At 49.5% G+C, this 23,614-nt stretch overlaps 1 protein-coding gene across 2 annotated transcripts; it reads right to left on the minus strand.

Annotated features, from left to right (window-relative positions):
* Positions 1-1,925: 1,925 nt before the first annotated feature.
* On the minus strand, positions 1,926-23,582 carry VPS9D1 (VPS9 domain containing 1). Of its 2 annotated transcripts, XR_011972921.1 has the most exons (16): positions 23,181-23,582; positions 20,805-20,880; positions 20,005-20,097; positions 19,731-19,893; positions 18,916-19,027; positions 18,665-18,727; positions 18,333-18,385; positions 18,154-18,241; positions 17,833-17,918; positions 15,321-15,832; positions 14,299-14,428; positions 12,271-12,479; positions 12,098-12,182; positions 10,057-10,202; positions 6,002-6,106; positions 1,926-4,620 (listed from the first exon to the last, which is right to left on the minus strand). XR_011972921.1 is itself a non-coding variant. In XM_072636384.1 (15 exons), exons 1-15 carry the CDS (start codon positions 23,487-23,489, stop codon positions 4,527-4,529), a joined length of 2,178 nt encoding a protein of 725 aa, XP_072492485.1. In that variant the 5' UTR covers positions 23,490-23,582; the 3' UTR covers positions 1,926-4,526. The 2 variants fall into 2 exon arrangements, 1 of the variants encoding a protein (XP_072492485.1); XM_072636384.1 differs by lacking the exon at positions 10,057-10,202.
* Positions 23,583-23,614: the final 32 nt, after the last annotated feature.

Genomic DNA, 23,614 nt, shown 5'->3' on the forward strand with positions numbered 1-23,614 from the left:
AAACCAAGAATACCTGGTTGTTTTTCATCACCCCAAACCCTTTCCCCCAGCCCTGAGGATGCCAATAGTCTGGAAATCAGATCTTTCTTTCTAATCTCATTGCACTAGGCCCAGTGGGGAGGCTGGGGTGCGGTGGGGTGTGACTGATACAGCTTGACATGTGTCTTTCCTCCTTAGGGAAGGCCCCAAGGTTTAAGGGGACATCTGGAGATTAATATATGTATTTTAACTTGCCAGACTCCAGCTCTCAGATGTAGGACTCTTGAACCCTCAGGGCAGACAGCAGCTGCTCTGGGAGAAGGTGCTAGTCTCAGGAGCCAATTGAGGCTTTCTTGTCTCTGCACAAGGGTTTAAGCCCTAGGGTGTGATGACCTGGATACAGCCTGTTTCCCCTCTTATGAGATGGCTGCTTATGCTTTTAATGATTCCTGCTTTTAACTGTCAGGCTGATGTTCATAGAAGTATGGCTACAGGCAGCCCACCTTCCTGGGCAGTTTTCAATGAACAAGCTGAGGCATTCATCCCCCATGGAGCCATATTTCTGCACTCTGTGGTTTCTACTCAACCTTCTTGGTCTGCCATACCCTGCAACCCCAGACTCACTCTTTCCTCTGGGTATTATTTTCTTTACTGCCTCCACACCTTGACATTTCCCTGGAGTTGTCTCCCCATTCTTCGGTGCTCCCCCCACCCCATCCTAAGTGGGGCCTCTATAGAATCAGGGGTAGGCTCAGGACGAACAGACTGTGTGGTTGCCTAAGGACTTTACAATCTGGGTCTTGAACTCCCTTTTGGTTCAAACTGATGAGACCCCAGCCCCTTACCCCAACTTTGGTCTTTCATTGAATGCTTTTTTCTTGTGCCTCACACAGAACATTTCAGTGGCGTACCTGGAATACCACTGTTGCTCCAAGGCTGGTTGGTTGGCTATAACAGACATAGAAATGAAGGTATCCAAAAGCCTAGAGGCTGTGTCTGTAGGATTTGAGCCTAGGAGATAACAGCTTAGTAGAAAGAACTGCAAGATCAGAGTCTGACTTTGGCTTAGAGAGTAAGGATTGGCATTATCCCAGGTGTTATTCCTGAGGGAAAGAGTTGTTAACCCTTGTAAAGAGAGACAGGAGCCCTCCACAGCTGGCCTCAGAGAATAGAAAACGATTCCCAAATCCCAATAATTTCTCATGTTACTGGAGTCTTAAAAGCAAAGTTTCTCTCTCTAGTGTGGACAGAAATTTCTCCCTCCTCTCCTGCCTCTTCATATGTTCATGATGCCTTGTGCCTCAGGTGAGCCGCAACTCCTGGACTAAGGAATCTTAACGTGTTTCATGTTATAAATCTTTTGGCAGTCTGCTGAAGTCTGTGGACCCTTTCTCAAAATACTGTTTCAAATGCATACAGTAATAGCATAGCATTATAAAGGAAACCAAAGGGTAGTGAAAATAGCTGGAATCTTTTTACCATCAAAGGCTGCAAAGCTCCTGACCCCTCTCCATGGACTCTAGGTTAAGAACCCCAACTTATAACCAATTTCCCAACATGGGATGGCTTGGCCACTTCTAATGTTACATCTCTCCCTGGATTGAACAGGGGAGGGGGTGGTGGTTCATCCCTCCAAAGTAGCCCTCTCTCTCCTTGGTTCTTTTGCTCATGTAGTCCAGGAAATTCTTTTGGGTCTTTCCCAGTGAGAACAGCTGCAACTTTAAGCATCCTTATAGCCCCACCACCAGGGCCTATGGAAGCACACCCCATGGAAAGGGTTCTGTACGCAAGAGGCAGGTGATATCGTTACCAAAGAGGCAGAAGACATACTTCCTGCCCTCAAGAAGACTGCCCTTTTGGGAGAAATGCAAATAGATGACAGCCAAGGCTTAAACCAATCTGTGTAGGCAATATTGGAAAAGTAGTGAGCCAGGCAGAAACAAGGCCAGTAGCGACATGTTTATTTCCCCAGCCTTTGGGCCTGTCTTTCTGACACATTATCACGCTCCAGATGCAGCAGGGCCAAAGCCAAGGTGGAGTCTGGCAGATACTCCTGTCCCATCCAGGCACCTTCAGAGCCCTTTACAAACCTTAGTGGGAGGGGAAGTAGGAGTTGATTAGCTTTTGCCCATAGAACATCAAAGGATTCACATTGACCCAGGAGAGAACACAAGGAAAGTCAAGGGAGGACTCCTAATTTGGAGCAAAAAGCCTGGGACAGAAGAGAGAGACCATCAGGAGAGGGTCAGACTGGCCAGCACCACTGGCAAGGACCAAGCTGCTAGTGCGAGCAGGACCCATCTCTGGCACTCATCTGAGCAGCAGAAGTTCTCAACAGCTCCTTGGTCACTTGTGGCTGGAAAGGATCAACGGCAAAGCAAAGGACAAACTGGGAGAGGGGTGGGGAGGTGGGAGGGTAACCAAACCTCGGCAGCCCTGTACACGGGGACAGCAATTGTTCCCAGAGCCTCCCAGACGTATATATAGGGACCAGATCAGATAAAAATCTAGTGTCCAGCAAGGCACGCTGAACAAATAAATAAATAAATATAGTACAATTGCTTCTATCTCAAAATAGCTTAAAAATTCTGGGCTTTTTCTAGGAGGATCTCTAGAACAGCCTGGCCCCGTAAAGAACTAAGATACAGCGGGAGCATAGCCAGTCACAAAGGGAGGAAAAACCAAACCCCAGAAGGCTACACCCCAAGCCAGGTTTCGTATCCCTTCCCCTCCGTTCCTTGGTTTCTTAGGAGAAATCTAAGCAAGATGCCCCCGTCTCCAACAGAGGACCCCAACCCCTTGACAGGGATTATAGAGAGCAGTCCTTTGTGAGTGTCAGACTGGGTGCAGCCTGGAGATCAGAGCTCCCCAAACCTAATCACCACAAGCACATTCACAGGCCTGGCTCCACTTCCCCACAGTAAGGGTCGGGGGCACCAGAATTCTTTTCCCTTCACTTTCTGACTCTGTGGAGGAGAGGGATAGAACGAGACAAATATAAAGAAGAAAAACTGTTGGCTCCTGGTATCTTCACACTCGAGGATGGCCAGGCCAGCAAAGGGCCTGTGCCAGGCTCACCTACTACAGAGACAGACATTCTGATTCTGGGCCCTGCTCTTTACCAAGGGCATACCCTAAAGCAGCTCAGCTTGGGGCTTCCCAGGCCTCAATCTTGGGATTCTCCTCTTGGGCAAGGGGTTGGAAAAACCACCTCAGAGCCCAAGTTTGGAGGGCCATAGCTGCCCTAAAAACTTGGCAAAATAGTTGGAGGCCCGAGGCCTGTAGCTGTTGGTGAGATGTACATGGGTCACAGGGCACACCCTGGCACCTGTCTGCAGGCAAGGCAACCCCTTTACCGAGGCTGGCTCCTTCAAGGGGGCACAGAAGCCACCCCTTCATACTCTGGTTAGATAGGAGAGGGTCCATGGGACCCAGAATCCCTCCCAGCCAGGTGCAGGATGGAGCCTTCCCTCTAGCTTGCTGATTCAGGGGAGGGGAGACAGTTCAGTTTTCTTAGATAGACTCTTCACCATGTCACCTCCTCAGGGGGTGTTCCCTGTTCATCTCTTGCTTTCTCTGGCTCTACCCCTCTTTGACGCCACACACCCGCTAGGCTCTGAGGAAGCGACAGTGGTCTAAAGCCTAGGGGTCTAGAAGGTACAGGCCTGGGGACAGATGGAATGTCCCACTGGGCACCATTCAGAGAAGACAGGGCATGACACTCATGACAGCCTCAAGAGCTTTGGCCCCCAAGTTGAGAATGAGGAATAGAGCCACTGTGAAGGGCAAGCCAGACAATGGGGTATGGGAGTGGGAAGGGGGGCTCCCTTCCCAACCTAGGGAGGCAGCCTTGACAGAGGGGAAAGGGTTATAGAAATGACCAAGAAAACCAGCCACTGGGATAACCCAGGGCTTGACAGTAATGATTTTCTAGCTGCCTCACTTAATGCCTACAGCTGCATTCACAGAAGCTGCAAGAAGCCAGGGGCTCATCTTGGCAGTTTTGGGAATATCCCAGCTTTGCTGAGAGTCCCTTCCCCAATCCTGGCCTTGGAAGGGAAAGCACATACCCAGATAACTACAGGGAAGGCTGAATTGGGGGATGTCAGTCTTGCCCGTGAGGAGCAGGTTTTCCCCACAATGCCCCCTAGAGAGCAGATGTCAAGGTAGAAGTGAGAAGCCCAGGAGACTAAGGGCACAAGTCACATTTTTCAGGCTTCATGCCCATTTCCCAGAAGGTTCCACTGCTTCTGGTGCACGAAGGTTAGGAGAACTTGATGATAAATAAAGCCAGGAGGGCACTTTCTGATTGTGTTCAAACCACCAAAACTATCCAGGCAACGTGGAAAAGAAGCCCTGCCCAGGACAAACTTGGACTTGGAGGCAGAGGTCCCTGAAAGCTCTGCTCTGCTCTCTCTGGGAAGATAAGTAGGGGAAGGGAGGGGACGGGCAGCTGCAGGTTCTCATCTTCAGGGATCTTCCAGGGATGGCTGCTCCATCCTCTTCCATGGACTAGCAGGACCAGGGTAGGACCACCTTCCTTCCTGCTATTTCACCAAAGACCCCCGTGGCAGCAGCTCCACATAGCTCAGGGCACTCTGCAGGGAGGTCAGACAGTAACCTTCTTCTCCAATAAGATACCTGGCACAAAGAGGTCAGACAAAGGCCATCATCAATCTGGGGACACAAGCTGGCAGGATCGGCCTCAGTATCATTCCAGGGCCAAGCTCCCTCATGAGCGAGCCCTACCCCCTACATTCCTTTCTGCCTTTCAGGACTGGCTTCTGGCTGGAGCAGGCTGAGAAGCACCTCAGAAAAGCAGGACCATCTGGAAGCTGGAAGGAAACTCAACAAGCATTTACTGAACACCTACTGCGTGTAAGGCCCTGGAGAATGGAACAGAGAGCTCACGGCTAAGTAGGAGATTTACTGAATTTTGCAAATTTACACTCCATTTTTTATCAAACTCGGAGGACATCTGGTGGGCCAACAGGTTATGAACCATGACAACTCTTGCCTTTATAAATAAAAAATGTGGATATGCTGAAAATGAAAGGAGATATTTTCTGCATGTAGGCATACTCAAAAAGGCTGAGGAAGCATGGAAGCACATGTTGGAGCACCCAACTCCAAGAGGCTAAGGGGCTACACAGGAAGATTCCGAAGGGCCCATCACAGAGCCAAGGTCTCTCCAGTGGGGGCCTATGCTCCCAGAGAGACCATTTTCCAGAACACTCAAGCTCCACCATTATTCTTGATCTCCTCCACTTTCCCCCCCTCCCTTTCCTGTCCCATCACATTAAGGTTCAGATGACTCCAAGGTCCGCTGGTCCAACTTGCTCCCCAGGTCACACCCCAGGGAGGCTGCTGAGTTGTCAAGTTTCATGAGCCCAACTGTCAGCTAGCTAGTGAATGGCTCTGACCCCACATAGGGGTGGCCTCCTGCCTCTTCTTCCCACATCCAAGGAAATGAGGGTAAGGGAAAGACACAATGGATGGGACAGTGGGTGGTAGAACTAGGGGTTATCCTTTTCTGGTTCTGTCTTCTAATGACTTTGGCTTTAAGGAGTCACATGTTCTATATTAATTTCCCAGAAAGAGGAGAGGGTCCAAGGAGAGACTCCAAGTCAAACAGTCAGTGGGGCAGGTGTGGGAACAAGAAAGATCCCAACAATTTTAAGACAAATGGGAGCTTGGGAAGAAAACCTCCTATTATAATTAACTATCTCTGGATCACACTTCTGGTCGAGATGTCTATCTTCCATATAATGACTGCTCTAGATTGCTAAGCATACGGTAATTCTGAACTATTAACCAGAACAGAGAATAGGACAACTGACTGGCTTAAAGCTCTGGAGAGAACAAGTGGCCAGACTCACTGACCCCCTCTGTGTACCCATCCTAGCCCTTTCTCCCGATCCTCTTCCAGCAGTAAGACTGCCAACCACAGAAGAGCCTGCCCTCCTGCTTCACTTCCCCAGCCCCTTCAGCCTGAGTCTCAGAGGCATCTTCCCATGCCTACCCCTCGTGAATGAACTCCTCCAGCGCTGCACACTCAGACACCAGCTGGGGGAGGTCACTCTTCAACACTACATATGACAGGATGGGTAGCAGGTCATCGGCGCCACTGCAGAGAGACCAGAAACAGGAAGAAAGGAAGGAAACAAGTACTTATGAAGCAGCTACTCTGTGCCAGGCACTGAGCCAAGCACTTTACAAATATCATCTCATCGGATCCTCATAACAACCTGAAGAGGCAGGCGCTGTTATTTCCCCCATATTACAGTTAAGGAAACTGAGGCAGGCAGAGGTTAAGTGACTTGCTCAGAGTCACACAGCTAGTAAGGATCTGAGGCTGAATTTGAACTCAGCTATCTACTCCCTGTACCACCTAGGTGTCTTCTAGCTCAGTCAGGGGACTCCGGCCTAAGGATAATAATTCAGGAATTCCAGGCAAATAAAGAATCAAAGCTTAGAATCCAGAGGGAAGGTGGGCTGACGTCAAGGACGGAAGGGTACAATGCTACCCATACCAAAAAGTAGTGTGGTGAGAATGGGCTGGCAGAGATCCAGGGAAAGAAACATACATGTCCCAGCTACAGATGAGACGCTTCACAGTGGGGCACATGGAATAAATATGATCTGTCTCCTCATATTTTCTTCTGCTTGTTTTTAGCGTTGCCCAAATGGAGAGAAATCTATCAATCTCCCATGCTTATTCCAAATACTAAAACTAATGAACAAAGTATATTTCTGTTTTCTACGTGGAATAACTTTTTATTCGAATTATGGGAGTAAGCTTGTTTCTATTAAAAATTAAAGGCATTATTAGTGACAAAATAGATGGTGTTTATATAAAATAAAAATTTTTTATAGAATTAAAAAGAGAAGATTAGGAAAAACATTTGTGGTAAATATGACAGATAAAAACATTTAAAATGCATAAGGAACAGGTAAAATATAACAAAGATAACTTATAAGTCACAGTGGGAAAATGCCCAAAGGATATGAATAGAGGCAACACAAACGGTTAATTACTGCTTAAAAAAATGCTTACCCTAACTAATATCTAAAGATATGCAAGTCAGACACCTTTAAGGCGCCATCTTACCCCCATCACGTTGGCCCAAAATAATTAAATGCTGGTGGGGTTATAGAGAAAGAGGCACAATAATTTTCTTTTAGTGGAACAGTAAGATAGTTGAATCTTTTTGTAAAATAATCTCTCTTTATAAGTCCAAAAACAATAATGTCCTTTGACCCAATAATCCCACTGTGGAGACCAAAAGCAAAAAAAGGAGGAATCTGCCCAAAGTTTTCACAACAGCACTATGTGTGATCGGCCAGAAAAAGAACCTGAGGGAAACGGCTACGTCAGTTGTGGCACAGGGACAGTGGGGTGTTATTAACACAGAACGTACATCTTTACGGAATGCAGTCAGTACCAGAACGAAGTCTACGCCAACTGAGCACCTAAGAGGAAAAGTGAGCAGGAATGGGAGGCAAAGACTGTAAAGATGAAATTTTATAAAGCATTAAAATTCATTGAAATAAAAATGTTTACAAAGTAAGCTGGCTGAGTTGACATTTACTGTTAAGTTCTAATCATAAATCATGAAAAATGTAAAACTTAGGGTGCTGTCCAGGTGAAACTACTTTAAGGTAGTAGATTAATGGAAAGAAGAAAAATATGAGAGGCCCTCTCCTGCCTCTGGGGCTGAGGTGGACTGACTGTGTGCTGGAGAGCAAGCAAATACACGCAAATACACGCAAACACACACACAGACACACACAGACACACAGACACACAGACACACAGACACACACACACACGAAAACTAGGCAGATCCCCCAAGAGCAAGACAGGCCTTTAGAGAAGCCTCTCTAGCACCTGCCCAGACCTTTCAGAGTCAGTCACAGCTGGCTGTGAACCTCCCCTGCAGATTCCCAAGTGAATTCAGCTCTGGTGTAGAGAGAAGGGGGGAAGGTGGGGGCTGGGAGGGAGTCCTCCTCTCAGTGCCCAGGGTCAGGTAATGCTGGAAGCCCAGGCCCCAGCATATCTTTCTGGTTCATGATGCTGCCAATAGCAGGTCACCTTCCCCTTGAACATTAGGCCAGAACGCCTGTCGGGCTGCCTGCCCGCTCAAGTTTGCATTTCACAGGAATCCTGGCTCTGAAAGGCCCACCCAGAAGCCATAAACTGGTTATACCTCCCTGGGATACAGAGGCTGTTTTCTAGCAATGCTGCTGTGAATATCCAGGTGAGCTCAGGATACGAACATGAAGGGAATGACCCCTGCCTGCCAGGGGCCAGGAGCCAGGAGCCACATAGTACCAGGCCCTCCTAGGGAAGCTGCTCTCTATTCTACCAGCCCCTCCACAGATGCCCCTGAACCCTTCCTTTTGTACCTCCCTCAGCACCACCTTCACCTTCTCTCTATCTAGGGGCTCTTCTTTGCTCCCTAGGGTCCCACCAACTGGCTTTCTTGCTGTCTCCTGACCATGACACTTCCCTCTCCCATTCCTTTGAACAGGCTGTGCCCAGAGCCTGGACAACTATTCTCCCTCAGGGCTCTCAGATCCCCACTGTCCAGCATTACCTTCTGCATGAGGCCTTTCCTGACCTCTGGCCAACTGTCTTCTCCCCACCAACATTACACTTATGCATTCACTTTGTATATTTCTATACATGCACACATATCTTTCGGTAGTATATAAGTCCCTCGAGGACAGGGATGGATTTTTTTTGCCTTTGCTTACCCAGCACCTAAGTTAGTGCCTGGCACTCAGTGGTTGGCCAACAAGACTGCTTTTTTGCTTTGCTTACCCCTGGCACCCCACCCACCCTTGCCTTTATCTCCTCTTATGAGTCTGTTTTGCAGTCAGCAGTATTTATTAAGCACCTCCCCCACTACGCACCAGGCACTCTGACAAGTGTGGGGACACAAAGGAAGAAATATGGTCCCTGCCCTCAAGGACTCTACAGTCTAAATTGGGGAAAAAATATACAAAAACTGCACAAACCAGATATGTACAGTGTGAATGGGAGGTAATCTCTAAGAGCAGGCACTAGCAGTGGGGAGGGACCGAGAAAGGTCTCTTCAAGAACAAGGCACCTGAACTGCCTTGGGGGAAGCCAGGAAGACCGGGAGGTGGAGACGAGGAAGGAGATGGTGGAGGACCATCCTGGGACGGAGACGGGGTGGTCTGCCCAAGGAACAAGATCAGTATAGCTAGATCATGGAGGGTGTAGAAGAGAGGAATATTTAAGAAGGCTGGAAAAGAGCCATTTTGGAAATGAGTTTGGAACTAAGCCCCAAAACTGTTCAACAGTTCATACCCTCTGACCCTTACCAACTACTTGGTCTAGTCTCCCCCCCAAAAAAATCAAAGGAAGAAAAAAGAACCCGCATGTACAAAAATATTTAGAGCTTTTTTCATGGTGTCAGATTTAAAGCCCGAAGGGTGTCCACCAATTCGGGAATGTCTGAACAAGTGATGGTATATGAATAGGATACAACAGTACTGTGCTATAAGAAATGATGAAGGGGATGGTTTCAGAGAAACCTAGGGGAAAAGAGACTGAAAAAAGAAGAAATAGGCCAGGCTGTGAAGGCATTTAAAACTTAAACAGAGCATTTTATATTTGGTCCTGGAGTTTACTGAGTAGGGGTGGGGCTGACATGAGCAGACCTTTGCTTTAGCAAGGTCGCTCTGGCAGCCAAGTGGAGCACGGACTGGCATGGGGAGACACTTGAGGCAGGGAGACCAACCAGCAGCTACCACAATAGTTCAGGCAGGTGTGAGGCAAGAAGGCCTGGACCAGAACGGGGGTAGAGGCAGAGAAGAGAAGGGGCCATGTCCAAGAAATCTTATGAGGATAGAAATTTGGCAACAAATTGGCTATACAGAATGAGTTTGAGTGAGGAATTGAGGGTGCCACAGAGACTGCATGACTGGGAGGTGGTGGTACCCTTGACAATAACAGGGAAGTCAGAAAGAGAGGAGAGTTTGGGGGAAAAGGTGATGAGTTCTGTGTTAGACATGTTAAATTTAAGATGTCAATGGGACACCTACTCTGAGAAGTCCAAGATGCAGGTGGTGATGTGAGACTGCAGCTTAGGAGGGTGATTACGGCTGGAAAAGTAGCTCTGAGAATTATCTGCGGAAAGATGATCCTTGAACAGAGTAGGCCACAAGCCCTGCCTGCACCAAGTCCAGCCCTAAGGACAGGGGAAAGCAGCTATTTTCAGGCTTCAAAGAAAGATGTCTGGGGTTCTGAGAACAAGCCTGCCGTTACAGCATTTATCTCCTCCTAACTTGCCCCTAGCAATCATAGTGACAGTTTACCTCTAGGTGGCTTCTAAAAGTCTGCAGAGTGCCCCACTGATCTTCAATGACTGCAGCACGAGCTATTGTACTCAAAGTACAGAAATGTTAATAGATTAGCCTAGGATTATTCATCTGCATGTGGGATTCCTGAATGGAGGACCCCTGGCACTCTAACTGTGACCCCTGGCTCTGTGAGGCCTGTAGAAGGACGGGGGGAAGATATAAGCATCTGGTCATACTGCAACCCATCAACCACAGTTGCTATTGCTACCCAGGGTCTAGGACCTGCCTAACCCCCAACTTGGAGCAAATTTCCTCCCCCAGCCTGGGTCATCTTATTCTTGACCTCAGGCCCTTTCCCACTTGGCTTAGCTCATGAGGAACCTGCTTCAGGCTGAGGATGTCAAGAAGAATGAGATCCCAAGGTGTGGAGTGATGGCTAAGAGACACAGGGACAGAAAATAGAGGGGAGAGGTGGGCAGCTGCCCAACTGCTGGGGGTCAGATAGTGGGATTAGGAGCAGGAAGGATAAAGAAACCAAGGATCTGGGAGACCCCAAAACAAGAAAAAGTAGTAGCATTTAAACTCAGGGGGCAGGACATTAGGGCCTTGAGTGGGATGGGAACAGTGAAATGAGGGTCACATAATAAAGTGAGAGTAAAAAGGGCATCTCCTAGGAAGTCTCTGTGAACCCTCTGCCCTGGTTTGTGGAGGGGGCTCTCAGGAAGGCTGGAGCATATACTAACTATGAGCTTTGAGAGTGCAGCCAGGTAGAACCTGTCTGTGTAAGAGGTTTAGAGTGCTGTATAAGTGTTAGCTATTATCGTTTCTCTAGGGAAATACATTGTGCCATTGCCATCCCCGTCTTGGAGAGTCCTTGACTTTAGACAGTTCCAGCTCCCTGACTGCATTCAGCCCTGCCTTTCCTGTGCTGAAAACAGGAGACACAGAACAGGAAAGGTCACTCCAGGACTCTGTACCCCAAAGCTCATAGTCAGTATATGCCCCAGCCTTCCTGAGACCTCCTTTTCCTCATCCACCCTCCCCTGACAGCTTCCTTCGATGACTGTAAGCTCCCTGGGGGCAAAATACCTTTGCTATCTGTATCCCTATCACTTAGCACTGAGCCTGGCAGATAGTAGGCCCTTAATAAACATTTACTGATTATTATCTCATCGGATCCTCACAACCACCTAGGGGAAGTACATGTTCTTATTATCCCCATTTTGCAGATGAAGAAAGTGAAGCTGAGATAGGTTAAGTGAGCTGTCCAGGGTTTGAGGCAGGCTTGGAACCCAGGTCTTCATGCCCAGACTTCAGGGCTCCATCCTAGAGCTGCCCAGATGGAGATGTAGGCTTACAGCCCAGAATAAGCCTCTGGAGCTACAGTGGAAGCACTTCTATAATTGGGCTCCCAGCAGCAGAAACTGAACCATCTCCTCAACCCTGAGCTGACTCTGATGGCCATGACGCCAACTGGGCACAGAAGCTGCACTCACACACACTTTTCAGGGGGTGACGAACTGAGTTCTGTGGAATCACCTCTGAAGCTAGCCTGGCTCTATGCGCAGCTTCTGTAGCAGACAAAGACTTCTCCCTGCTGCTCATGTCTTTAAGAAGTGGGCCCCTGGGGATTGTACAGAGACCCTCAGCACCACTGCCAGAAAAAGGTAAGATTGAGCCCGGGATGCTCAGCGCATGTTCCTCCTCGAGTACTCCTAATGTGACTACCAACGGGAAAGTCAATTTCCAGGGCCAAGGGCCCAGAATTGGGCATGATACTCACATGGCCATCATGCTGGGTTGTAGACGTGACTCCTTGGCACCACAGTATTCCTCAGCACACTCACAGATTATGCGAAGAGCTCGAACTGCAAGGTGTAGAAGAGTAAGTTTTCATGAGCCAGGTATATTCCTCACCTGCCCTAGCCCCAAAGAACAGGCTGTCCCTTCTATTACCTATGCACTCCAGCTTCTTCTGAGGACAGCTCTCCAGAACCATGAGTCCCAGCTCCTGGACTGCTGTACAGTAAGGATAGGAACCTGAGCGTCTGAGCCCTGACTCCTGAGGGAAGAGTTTGGAGGATATGCCCAGGGCAGATGGAGGCATATTTCCACAGAGCTCCATACTCCTGCTCAGGGCTGTTTCCCGGGCTTGGTAGACAATCCTGTCAGAAGAGAGGTGAGGCTTGGACGGGGCTTGGAGGAACAACAGCACAGGGAATGTAAACTTCCTAACCCCAGTGGTCTCAGAGATCTGGGGTTCTAGAGGAGGGCCCTTCTGTGAAAGAGAGGGTAGGTGGGAGGGGTCATCTGTACCTCAGCCCTTCCCACCAAAGCACTGTGGGGTCATCCTTCATACTGGTCTCAGGTGTGCATGTGTGGGAATGAGGGTTGGGAATTCCTTATCAGGTCCAAGGAAAATCAAGTTGGATGTTTCTTCAGAAACCATACTAAGGGCACACACAAAGATGATCCCCAAGCCTGTGATGAAAGACGAGATGAGAGGAAGAACCACATAAAGACTTGAAATGCAAATTGGAACACTACCGAACCCCAAAATGAGATAGGCACCTAAAGACGGTTACGAAAGAATAAGGATCAACTCCCTCTCCCCACAATGAATTAAGGAATGAATTCTAATTATGACCAGAAATAAAATTAGAAAACCTAAATAAACAAGAGGAACACAGAAGGCAAAAGCTGACCTTTTATTAGACAAGACAGGGGAAGTATGATACTAGAAATAAAAAGCTTCTGGGTCCTCATTTGTATTTTAGTCTTTATAATCAAAGTTAATAAGGTAACCAGGTAATAAATAATGAGGCAACCAGGTCATGAACCAGGTAGTGTTGAAGTATAAAATGTCAAAACTCAAATAAAGAGAAAAAATGACCAAAAATAGAAAGGATTCACATGAGTAGGACCTAAAGCATGAAATCTGGGGCAGAGGAACTGACTTCAGTTACTGCAGAACAAGTGCATTTTGTAATCACATATTAACCTAACATTTCAACAAAATCATAAGGAACTAGCAAGTTACAAAGGGACCAGCCAGCACCTTAGTAAACAGCTGATTCTTAAAAAAATAAAATATAATTTAAAAAAAAGGATTTAAAATAGCCTCATTAGGGAACTGGTCCAAAAAAAATAAAGGTTCATTTAGAACCAAGGAAGAGTAAACATCTTATCAGAAAACAAAACAAACAAAAACAAATAACCCAAAATGAAAAAATAAGAGGCTTTGAGCCCAGGTAATTAGCATTTATAATAATAGCTAGCACTTACATAATCATCTCAATATTTGTAAAGTCTTACATATGTTATCTTGGTTCATCCTCATGACAGCTTTGTGAAATAGGTTCTACTATTGTCCCCATTTTACAATTAAAGAAACTGAGGCCGAAACAGTTTAAGTGACTTGCCCAGCAACACACAGCTAGTGTCTGAAGAAGGAAAAGTTAAAAACAAGCCAGAGGACTTCACATACGATGTGGCAAATTCAAGCAGGTAAAAAAATTCAGATATGATCCTGGGTGACAGTCACAGAAAGGCTTCAAAGGTAATGTGAGACACGGTCTCGGACCAGAGCGAGCTTATGGTTCTGGTTTCCTGTGCATAAGAGCCACATGAGTGATAAAGAAAATGAATATTGGGAAAAGGAAGAAACCCACACGGGCAGGAGCGGCCTAGGGAGCCTCTGAAAAGCAAACAGAAGGACGAGTCTTGTCTCCACAGGTTCACAGAATTTCAGAGCTAGAAAGAACCCCCATGGCCCTTTAACCTACACCCAAAGGAATCCTGACTAATGGGGTGAGTCACTTTCCAATCTCTGCTTGTAGACCTCTGATATGGGGAAGCCATCACCTCGCAAGGGTGTCCCTTCCCCTTCTGGTCAGCTCTAGTTGTCAGGCAATGAGGGAAAAGCTCATGCTGAAGAGCAGCTGCCAGTAGGCACAGAGAACCAGCCAGCCTGAGCTGCCATACCTGTAAAGAGCCAGCAGCGGTGTCCATAGCAGGGAGAAGAAGGGCTCCTCAATGCAGGCCAGGCATCGATCCTTGGAGGCAGCTGTATTTAATCCCTCAAATGCCAGGAGGGTAAGGGAAAGCAATCTGTCTGCCGGGAGTAGAATTAAGGACATTCATGAGAGGCCACGGCAAGTGCTAAGGAGTCCCAAGTTCCAGAGGTCTTTATTGGGTAATAGATCTGTGGAAAAGTCCACACTGTCATCCTGCTCTAATCCCCAGGAGGTTCACACCTAAACACCTTCTGCTGGCTTCCTATTTTTCCATAGATGCTGGATCGGTAGGTACCCAGGCAGCATGGGAATGTGCCTGATCCAATGGGCAGAAGCCGCTGGACCCTGTCTATCTTAATGGCTATTACCTGTGAATTCTAACCCAGAGAGAGACTCTGTAAAGACATAGGGGAAGCAATCTTCCCTTCTTAGAGACCTGCATCCCCTGCGCCGCTCCTCAGCTTATGCCAGAGACCCTAAGAACAGCAAACCCAAGCTGTAGTCAGCCTCAGTCTAGGGTGGGACTGCAGACTGGCAGTGAAAAGGAAGAGATCTGTGTGCAGTGAGTCCAGCTCTGACCCTCCCAGTAACGGGTCTGCATGGGAATTCAGTAGGAGCTAAAGGCTGAGGCTGTTCTCTCCTCTCCTTCTGCCACCCTCCCTACTACTACCACCTGTTCCTGAGGCTTTCCTGGGGACCACCAAGCCACTTGGCCACAGTCACTTAGGCCAGCAGGCTCCTGATACCCATGGGGTGTCCAGGGTGAAGTAGTTGTGGTTAACAGCAGGAACAAGCAATCTCTGCTCAGGAGAGCTAAGGGAACCAGGGGTCACAGTTGGGTGGGACATGGCTCCCTCTTGTGGCCAAGGAACATCAGAACAGGAGACTCACACTGGGGCTGGGTGAAAACAAGTGTAATCTGATCTTTGGCTCCAACTCAGACTCCCCTTTTCTTCCCCATCATGTCACTGCCCAGCTGTTGACCCTCACCGATGGCATTGTGCACATCCTTTACAATACTCTTGAGCTGCTCCACCAACGTCACCGGTTTCTTGCTGGGGTTCTGTGACCCTGGGAGCCCCCCTGGACCTCGGACCCAGGTGTCTGGAGCTGATAAGAGATGCTCCAGGTCCTCAAAGGAACTGTCCTTGTCCAGCAGACTGGGAGTGATGTCCACCAGGGGAGAAGGGGAGCCTGTGGAGCTGCCTTCCATTTCTTTGTTCAGGGAGCCAGGATGTGGCAGAGGGGTGGGGAGGCCAGCTGGTGAGCTTTCCTGGTTCAGCCTGACGGGCTCAGGGAGGGTGAACATGCAGTAGAGGCTTTGGGAGGCTCGAAGCCGCCGACTGCCAGGGGCCAGCAGCCCATTTGTGTCCAGGGAAAGGGAAGGGCAACCCAGGCCGGTCTTGGAGTCTGTGGCGTGCTTGCTGATAATGGGGTACAGCCTGTTGTACACGGCACACTGTAGCTTCTTCAGGAGTTGGGAGACTGGATGGTCAGGGAAACTATAAGCCAAGGGAGAGTAGTTGGTTAAAAAGGCAGCTAAGCAGCACTGAGTCAGTCATGACATCAGGGAAGGATGGCTGGGCCAAGGACCCAGCCCCTGACCCTTCTGCCCCAGAAGCCACTGTGCAGCCAGGGATAAAGCACAAAGTTCCTTCATTGTAATGAGGTGTCCAAGCCCTCCCTGATCTACCTCTCTCATAGGAGGACTCTATTCACGTGAAAGGGTTCTAGGCACTTAGGAAGGGCTACTGAAATCTAAAGGATCAGAAAGGAGAGTCAAAGCAGCCTGATAGAAGGATCTCTGTCAGCAAGATTTTCTGTTTCCAGCCTGACTTCAGCTTTCTATCTCCCCTGACCACTCAGAATCCACGTGCTTGGTCTCTCTTCACTGTGGAGCTGAGGGCCGCTGGCCCTCCAGCTCCTTGTTTAAGCTCTCCCAAAGAGGCCACTGCTGTGAGTCCTTTTTCCCTTCTCTACATCGTACCCCTCCTTGACAGCATCATCCATTCCCCTTGCACTCCAGTCTCTGAGGAACAGGGGACCATATACTCCCCTGTGCAGCCTCTATCCCATCCCCTCCTGTTTTCCCTAGTAGATTATCCCAAAATGTGTACTTACACACATGCTCAAGTCTCTCCATCATTAAAACACACTCAATGTACTCTACTGTCTTCTCAATCTACTATCCCAAATCTCCCCTCCTCCAGTTAAACTCCTTAAACAAAAGTTTATACTTTTATTTTTTCTTTTCCAGTGGGGGGTGGGGGTGGACTCACTCACCTCACACAAACAACCCATCACCACTGCACCTCTGCCCCCAGCCTTTCTCTCATGTTCAGGCCTCCTTCGCTTTTTACCCAGACCACTGCAAGGGTCTCCTAATTGATCTTCCTGTATGCAATCCCTCCCCCAAGCATCAGTCAAAGTGACTTTCCTTAAATACCGAGCTGATGGTGCCACTGTCCTACTTAATATCTAGAGGCTCCTCCTCCTCCCCTTGAGGAGCAAACAGAAGCGCCTCCCTTGCTCTGGAATCCCCAGAGTTGGGGCCACCTGGCTTCCTCCCCTTAGGCTCCATTCCCATTCACATACCTCTGCCTTCTGCTGGGTGCATACTCCAGGCTCCTCCTGTCTCTGAAGAATTCCTAGCTTCATTCAAACCTCAGGAGAAGTTCCACCTTGTCCCCAGACCCTTTCCTGATTCTCCTCAGCTGCCAGTGCCCTCCCCCTTCCCCTCTTCTATGTCTGTCTAGCTTCATGTACCTGATTACCCCAACAGGCAAGGGCTGTTCCACTTGTGTGTTTGCATCCCTAGCAGCTGGAGGGTGCCATAGCACATGGTGCTGGGCCAGGAGTCAGGAACATTCATCTTCCTGAGTTCAAATCCTGCCTCAAACACTACCTGGGTGACCCTGGGCAAGTCATTCAACCCTGTTGGTCTCAGTTTCCTCATCTGTCAAATGAGCTGGAGGAGGCAATGGCAAACTACTCCAGTGTCTTTGCCAAGAAAATCCGAAATGAGGTCATGAAGTCAGACACAATTGAAAAGTGACTGATCAGCCAACTCAGCTCCTGGCAAGAAGATGCTTAATAAATATTTGCTGAGTGACTCACGTTATAAACAAGCAGAAGAAGCCCAGGCTTTGGTACCTCTAGTCTTAACCCAAGAAAGCTAGAGCAGATAAGATGTTTATCTGCCTGAGATCAAAGGGCCACAGATCTCGAGCTGGAAGGACCTCCAAAGTCGTACAATCTAGCTTCCTCGTTTTACAGATGAGGAATCTGAGGCCCAGCAAGACCTCCCTAGGCATCCTGACATTGGATTGGAGGTAGAAAGATCTGGGTTCGACAGCATAGACAAGTCACAGTCTCCCTGTAATTCCTCATTCACAGGCTGGCTGGGAGGCTCGAATGAGACAATAAATGTAACTGGCTCTGCCAGTTTGAAGGCCCCACAAAGGTTAGTTAGGTTCTTCCTAGGTATCCAGCCCTTTGATACCTGAGGAGGTGGCAGATGAGGCCGGTCACCAGTGAGAGGTCGTTGGGGTTTCTTTTCAGCTTGGCTTTCCAGTGCTTTGGCCAATCCTGCCAGAAGAGAGGAGGCATGGTCACCAGCAGTATTTCCTCAGCCCATCCCTGGCCTCTTCCCGGGACATGCTGCTTCCCCAGGCACACCTGCCAGAACCTAGGAGAAGCCCCTTCGAAGGCTACCTGTTCCTCACTGCCACCCAGCCACTCCTAGCAAGAGGCTGGCCCTCCTTGGGAGAGAAAAGCCAACCCAACCCAACCCAATCCGACCACAGGTGAGGCCTGGACTTACATGGTCTTGCTCATACTCCAGGATAGCAGCATAAAGGGTTCGCTGCTCCTGCTCTTCTGGGGTCAGGGTCACTCGGCTACAGAACCTCCTGTGGAGAGAGCATGGGGGCAGTGACTCAGGGATGCCAAGGAGAAGATCCCCACTTTTCAAACGCTCTGAGAGTGTGCGACAAGCTTCACCTGTTAGCAGCTTCCTGCAGCCGCAGCCTGCGCTCCTCCATCTTTCTTTGCAGCTAGGGGCAGTCTAGTCAAGGAGATACATCTCTGGACTTGTCCAAGTCCCTAAACTGAGAGGACCAACACTAAGAGCTGGGGGATACTGAGGCAAAGATAAAAGCTGCTCCCAGGACTAAAAGCTTCTTAGGAGAGAGCTTCTTTCCAGGGTCAGATAAAATTAAAGCCATCTCCCCAGTCATCCCTGGCTCAAAGGGCTCTCAAATCTTTCCACACACTCAAGTGAGATGTAAGTTCCACACTTCTTGTACAAATACCAAAGGAGCTGGAAAGGATACTGTCTCCTCTCGGGCTTTGGCAATCACCAAGTTCTCCATCATTTGCCTCTGCAGAGACAGAGTCTGTGACATGGAAGTAGAAAAGTGAGGCTCCTTCCATCATAGTCAGCCTGCTTCCCCAGATCATCCCTGTTCCAGCCCCTCCCTGCTGCCAGCACCCCCAAACCTCAGCTCCCATTCTAACATGCCTCAGCCAAGAGATTCTTCAGAATCTTGCCAGAGACCAGTCACTGAGCCCAGGCCCTGCTCACCAAGGATGTCTTCTGCACCGCCTGGCTGGGATTCAGCCGTGCCATCCGCGCCTCATAGGAAGCTTTCAGCTTCTGATTCTGTAATGAGGCTTCTTCCAGGGGCGTCAATTCCCTGCAAAGTTTCCATAAATTGACACCCTGCCTTGGCATCCTCAATGTACTTTGGCAATCCTTGCTGTTCCTAGAGTCATCAAGAGAACTAGTGGCCCCTCTCAGAGCCCCTTGCTTCAAGTGGCACAAGAGGAGGTTGTACTGACTGGTACCCCAGGGCCCCCCAACAAACAAACAAACACACACACACACATTCCCACTGATAAAAGTCTAGAGTTAAATGATTATCACATCCCATGAGACCTTACAGCATGGCCAAATGCCCCACCTCCCTTATTTGTCGTATATGTTACATCCAAAGAAGACCTGGGTCTACAGAGTGAAGATGCCTGACAGGTTTCAATGCTTTAAAGGGGGAACCTGCTGTAAAATCTATCAAACTAGGGACCTCATGGAGCTAAGGTGCCTTCTATTGCATTTAGGGATTCTGGAGGCTATGGGAGAGCCCACTCTTGAGACAGAGGTGAGAAACAAAGTGGACCTATCTGTCCCAACTTAGGTTCCTGTAGAAAACCAGGTTCTCTATCTTTTCAGGTGCTGTCAAGGCAATTGCAATGAAAGGAGCTGCCCAGGGAACCAGGAGAAGCAGAGGAAGGCTCTCAAGTCAGACTTTGGAGTTCTACTAAGTGTGACCTGCCCTGTCCCATTCAGTCCTCACTACAGATACCTTGGGAAGGCTCTAACACTGGGTTTGCCCCTCTTACTTCTTAGAACTTGGTGACTCCACCACTTGCAGCTTCTGGAAGATTTCAGGGGGCAAGAAAGAACATAGTTTTCCTCCTTCATCTGAATATACTCTGCGGTGTCGGCTGGCTGGATTGTGGCCCGGAAGAGTTGTAGGGATCACTGGTTTCAGTAGGGCTGTCCCTGAATGACACCCAAAGCCAAGGGTCAGAAGACTCTTGTGTGTCAAAGGTGAAGGAGAGAAGGAGGCCTCTCTGACACTCCAGAAAGGCCTCCCTTCTGCTAAGCACTCACCCAGTTTGGCAGCTGTTGACTTGGCCCTCTCCAAACACTGCTCAGCCAGCTTTAGCATCTTTGGGGTATCTGGAGTCACAGTGTCACCCCCTTCTGATGGAGACATAAGAGAGTGAGTTTGGGTTCAGCTGGATCTCCAAACAGGGATCTTCCCAAGGGAGGGCAAGATAAAGGGTGAAGTGAGCAAGAACTACCTCCTCCCCCACTGCACCTCGAGGAACACATTCTAATCCTATAGCTTTCTCTTTTCTCTTCTCTTACTGTCCTCATTTATACATTGAGTCTTCTTTGGGAAGTAAAGAAGGCACTAGAATTATTGCTTCTATTTTACATATTTGAACTAGTAGCATAGAGCAGAGAACTGACGACTCCCAGTAGGGGATTCAGCTTTTCTAAGACCCATTAGGAATGAATCCCAGGTCTCATGACCCTCAGACCAGGGCTCTCCTCAACAGACCAGTGAGTTCAGCTCCCACCTAGTCTTCACATGTTATCAGCAATGGGACAACATAAAATCCAACTCCAAGCAGAGGGATCTCCTTACATCTTTCCACTTAGGAAGAAACATTGTAGAACTAAAAGAGACTACAGGGAACAAGTCTTGAGGACCCTGGGAATTTCTCTCTGCAAACAACTGAGATTGGCTATGTCCAACTTTCAAGTGCTAAATCTCTTTATTATGAGAAGTTTGGAAAAATCTAAAAAAATCTGAAACCCAGGACCTGCCAAGTGACAAGAAGCTGCTCAGAGCAAAGGCAGACTTAACACTTCTGGGCCCAGGAGCTACAGTCCCTTGGTACCTTTTGGAGTCCCTGCTTCTTCCAGCAGCACCTGGGAAATGTAGTGGATGCTCTTCAGGTACTCCAGATAAGCCTCCTGTTTTTCAAAGAGGAAAGGAGACAGTGAAGTCAGCAAGGGCAAAGTCAGTCAAGGACTGCTCTACCTGCTACTGGCCTAGAAAACTCAAGCATCTCAAACAACAGGTCCTGCGGTAGGGAATCTGCAGCCTCAAGGCCACATGGGGCTCTCTATGTCCTCAGGTGGGACCCTCTGACTCAATCCAGATGTGAAGTTCCCCATCCCTGGGTTAAACCAACCCTCCCATCTATCAGTGAGTGAGGACCTCCAGTTCCTGTTGCACCCACTTTTGGTTGATTCTATTTCTTCTCTCCCAACAGTCTAATCAGCAGTACTGACTGAACCAAAGTCCAGATACTGAATTGCTGAGACTGAAAGAGGAGACTCCATTTGAACAATCTAAATTTAATGTGGTGAATTTCCCAACTTTAAAGCACTCTTGCTGTCTATAAAGTTTAACCCATATCAAAATTATGCAATGAGTGACTGGAAATCAATTGGGCATCTTCTCTCTGACTTCTCCTTAGACACAAGAAGGAAATGAAATTCTCGCTTAAGAGGAATAGGAGAAGCAGCGTCAGCTAAAACTTCTCATACCCTTGATCATGGAGTTTCCTTCCTATTCCCACAACCTGTAGCTTTTAAAAAATTTCAGTTTTGGGGGCTTTTTAAATTTTTAACAAATCAGTTAATTCAGAAATATCCTTGAATCGCCTCTTCCTTTACTACTTTTTTCTGTCCCCAGTTGGGTATATACGAATCTAAAAGTATATAATAACTTATGGTTTCATGTATTAAGAATGCACCCATGTTAACATCTAGCCCAATGCATAATGCATATATATGATTCAGTCCACTGGGGTTATGTGATGCTTTGAGAGTTCCTTTCAAAAATGGGGAATCTCCTTATTGCTTTGCACCTTTAAACATCCCCTGGGGAGATTACCCCAGTCTGACATAGTTGAGAGCTGTGGAACCTCAATGGGGCTCCAGCATCTCAGGTCTGCAACTTAAAGTACTGTTGACCTTCAGTAATCATTAGGAGGCCAATACGAATTCTGTACAGAATTCCCGATATCAAGAGAAACATGATCCCCAGGAACATAAACTCAGAAAAAAGGAACTAGATTCAGGAACTTGGATTTCATCCTACACCTGGCATTTAGCACCTTCCTCCATCCCGGCCAGTCTAGTAGCTGGCTCAGCCTGCTTTTCTACTTGTGCGTCTTATTAACGATCCACAATCCTTCTCAGGGCCTCGCTCTTATTCACTATTATTACTCCTGACTACTTACTGGGAGTCAGGATTCCAAACCAAACAACTCCCCGAGGAACTACCTTATCTTTAGCTACAAAAGCCGGGCGGTCACGGGCTGGGCAGGACAGGCGCACGAGGGTGGAGATCTGCCTCGAGTGAAGGGTCCCCCCATCGAATGCCCCAGGAGCACTCTGCACCCTGGGGGAGGCCTGTCAGTGCTCATCCTCGGGACTCCCCCCAACCATTCAGGACCACGGGAAGGGCTGTACCTTTAATAAGGCCAGTTGTCCCCCCGCGGATTCCTCACCACACTCTGCCTGCGTCCGCCCCCCATCTCCCAGGGGACCAGGGCAAGGTCCCGGGGCTCCCAGACCACGGCCCGTTCGCTCTTACTTTAGCATCTCCCAGCCCGGGGCCCCAGGAGGTTAAGGAGAACACACGGTGAATGTAGCTGGGGAGCCGGGAGCCGGAGATCTCCCAATACCTGAGGGCTTCGGTGCGAGGGCATCCCCCCTTCTACAGGGACAGTGAGCCCCAGGGGGGCGGGGGGCGCCTTTCCTTTCTCACATAGACTCCCCCTTCCCATGGGGCTGCCCCTCCCCCTCTCCGTCCTCGTTCTCACGGGGGCTGCCCCTCCCCCTTTCCGTTCTCACGGGGGCTTCCCCGCCTCCTCCCCCTCTCCACAGGGGCTGCCCCTCCCCCTTTCCGTTCTCACGGGGGCTTCCCCGCCTCCTCCCCCTCTCCACAGGGGCTGCCCCTCCCCCTTTCCGTCCTCGTTCTCACGGGGGCTGCCCCGCCTCCTCCCCCTCTCCACAGGGGCTGCCCCTCCCCCTTTCCGTTCTCACGGGGGCTTCCCCGCCTCCTCCCCCTCTCCACGGGGGCTGCCCCTCCCCCTTTCCGTTCTCACGGGGGCTTCCCCGCCTCCTCCCCCTCTCCACGGGGGCTGCCCCTCCCCCTTTCCGTTCTCGTTCTCACGGGGGCTTCCCCGCCTCCTCCCCCTCTCCACAGGGGCCGCCCCTCCCCCTCGGATCCCCTCCCGGGGCTCCCCGGCCCCGCTCACCAAAGGCTGGTTGCCAGCGTCTAGCTCGATGGCCCCGTGGGCCAGCTTCATGGCGCTCTGCAGCGGCTTCATCGCGCCGTCCCCCGCGGCCCCCGCCGCCGCAGTAGCCGCCATGGCGCCCGCCCGGCTGCGGGGAGGAGGCGGCGGTGGCGGCGGTGGCGGCGGGCGGGGCTGGGCATGGGGCCTGCGATCAGCCGGAACCTTGCGTCCAGGGAAAGAGGTCCCGGCGGTGCTCACGTTTAATGCACTTCCTTCCACCCGGACGGCGTTAGCGTACGGACTAACAGGAAGTTCCGGACAGCTCCTCATTAGCTCGGTTTCCTCGGGGAGGGGAGCGGGCTCGCGGCCAGCCCCCGGCGCGTGCCCAGCAGGGTTCTCCCCGCCCCGCCCTAGCCCTCTGCTGATGATTAAAGGGCCCGCGCAGCCGCTCCTGG

Source organism: Notamacropus eugenii, chromosome 1, assembly GCF_028372415.1.
Source record: "Notamacropus eugenii isolate mMacEug1 chromosome 1, mMacEug1.pri_v2, whole genome shotgun sequence".
Classification (NCBI taxonomy): domain Eukaryota; kingdom Metazoa; phylum Chordata; class Mammalia; order Diprotodontia; family Macropodidae; genus Notamacropus; species Notamacropus eugenii.

Coding starts and splice junctions, on each gene's coding strand:
- VPS9D1 (XM_072636384.1), bottom strand. CDS start 23,489: ATGAGGAGCTGTCCGGAACTTCCTGTTAGTCCGTACGCTAACGCCGTC. Junction 20,098..20,804: donor AGAAGCAGGGACTCCAAAAG/GTACCAAGGGAC, acceptor TGTCTCCATCAG/AAGGGGGTGACACTGTGACT. Junction 15,833..17,832: donor CTCATCTGCCACCTCCTCAG/GTATCAAAGGGC, acceptor CTTGGCTTATAG/TTTCCCTGACCATCCAGTCT.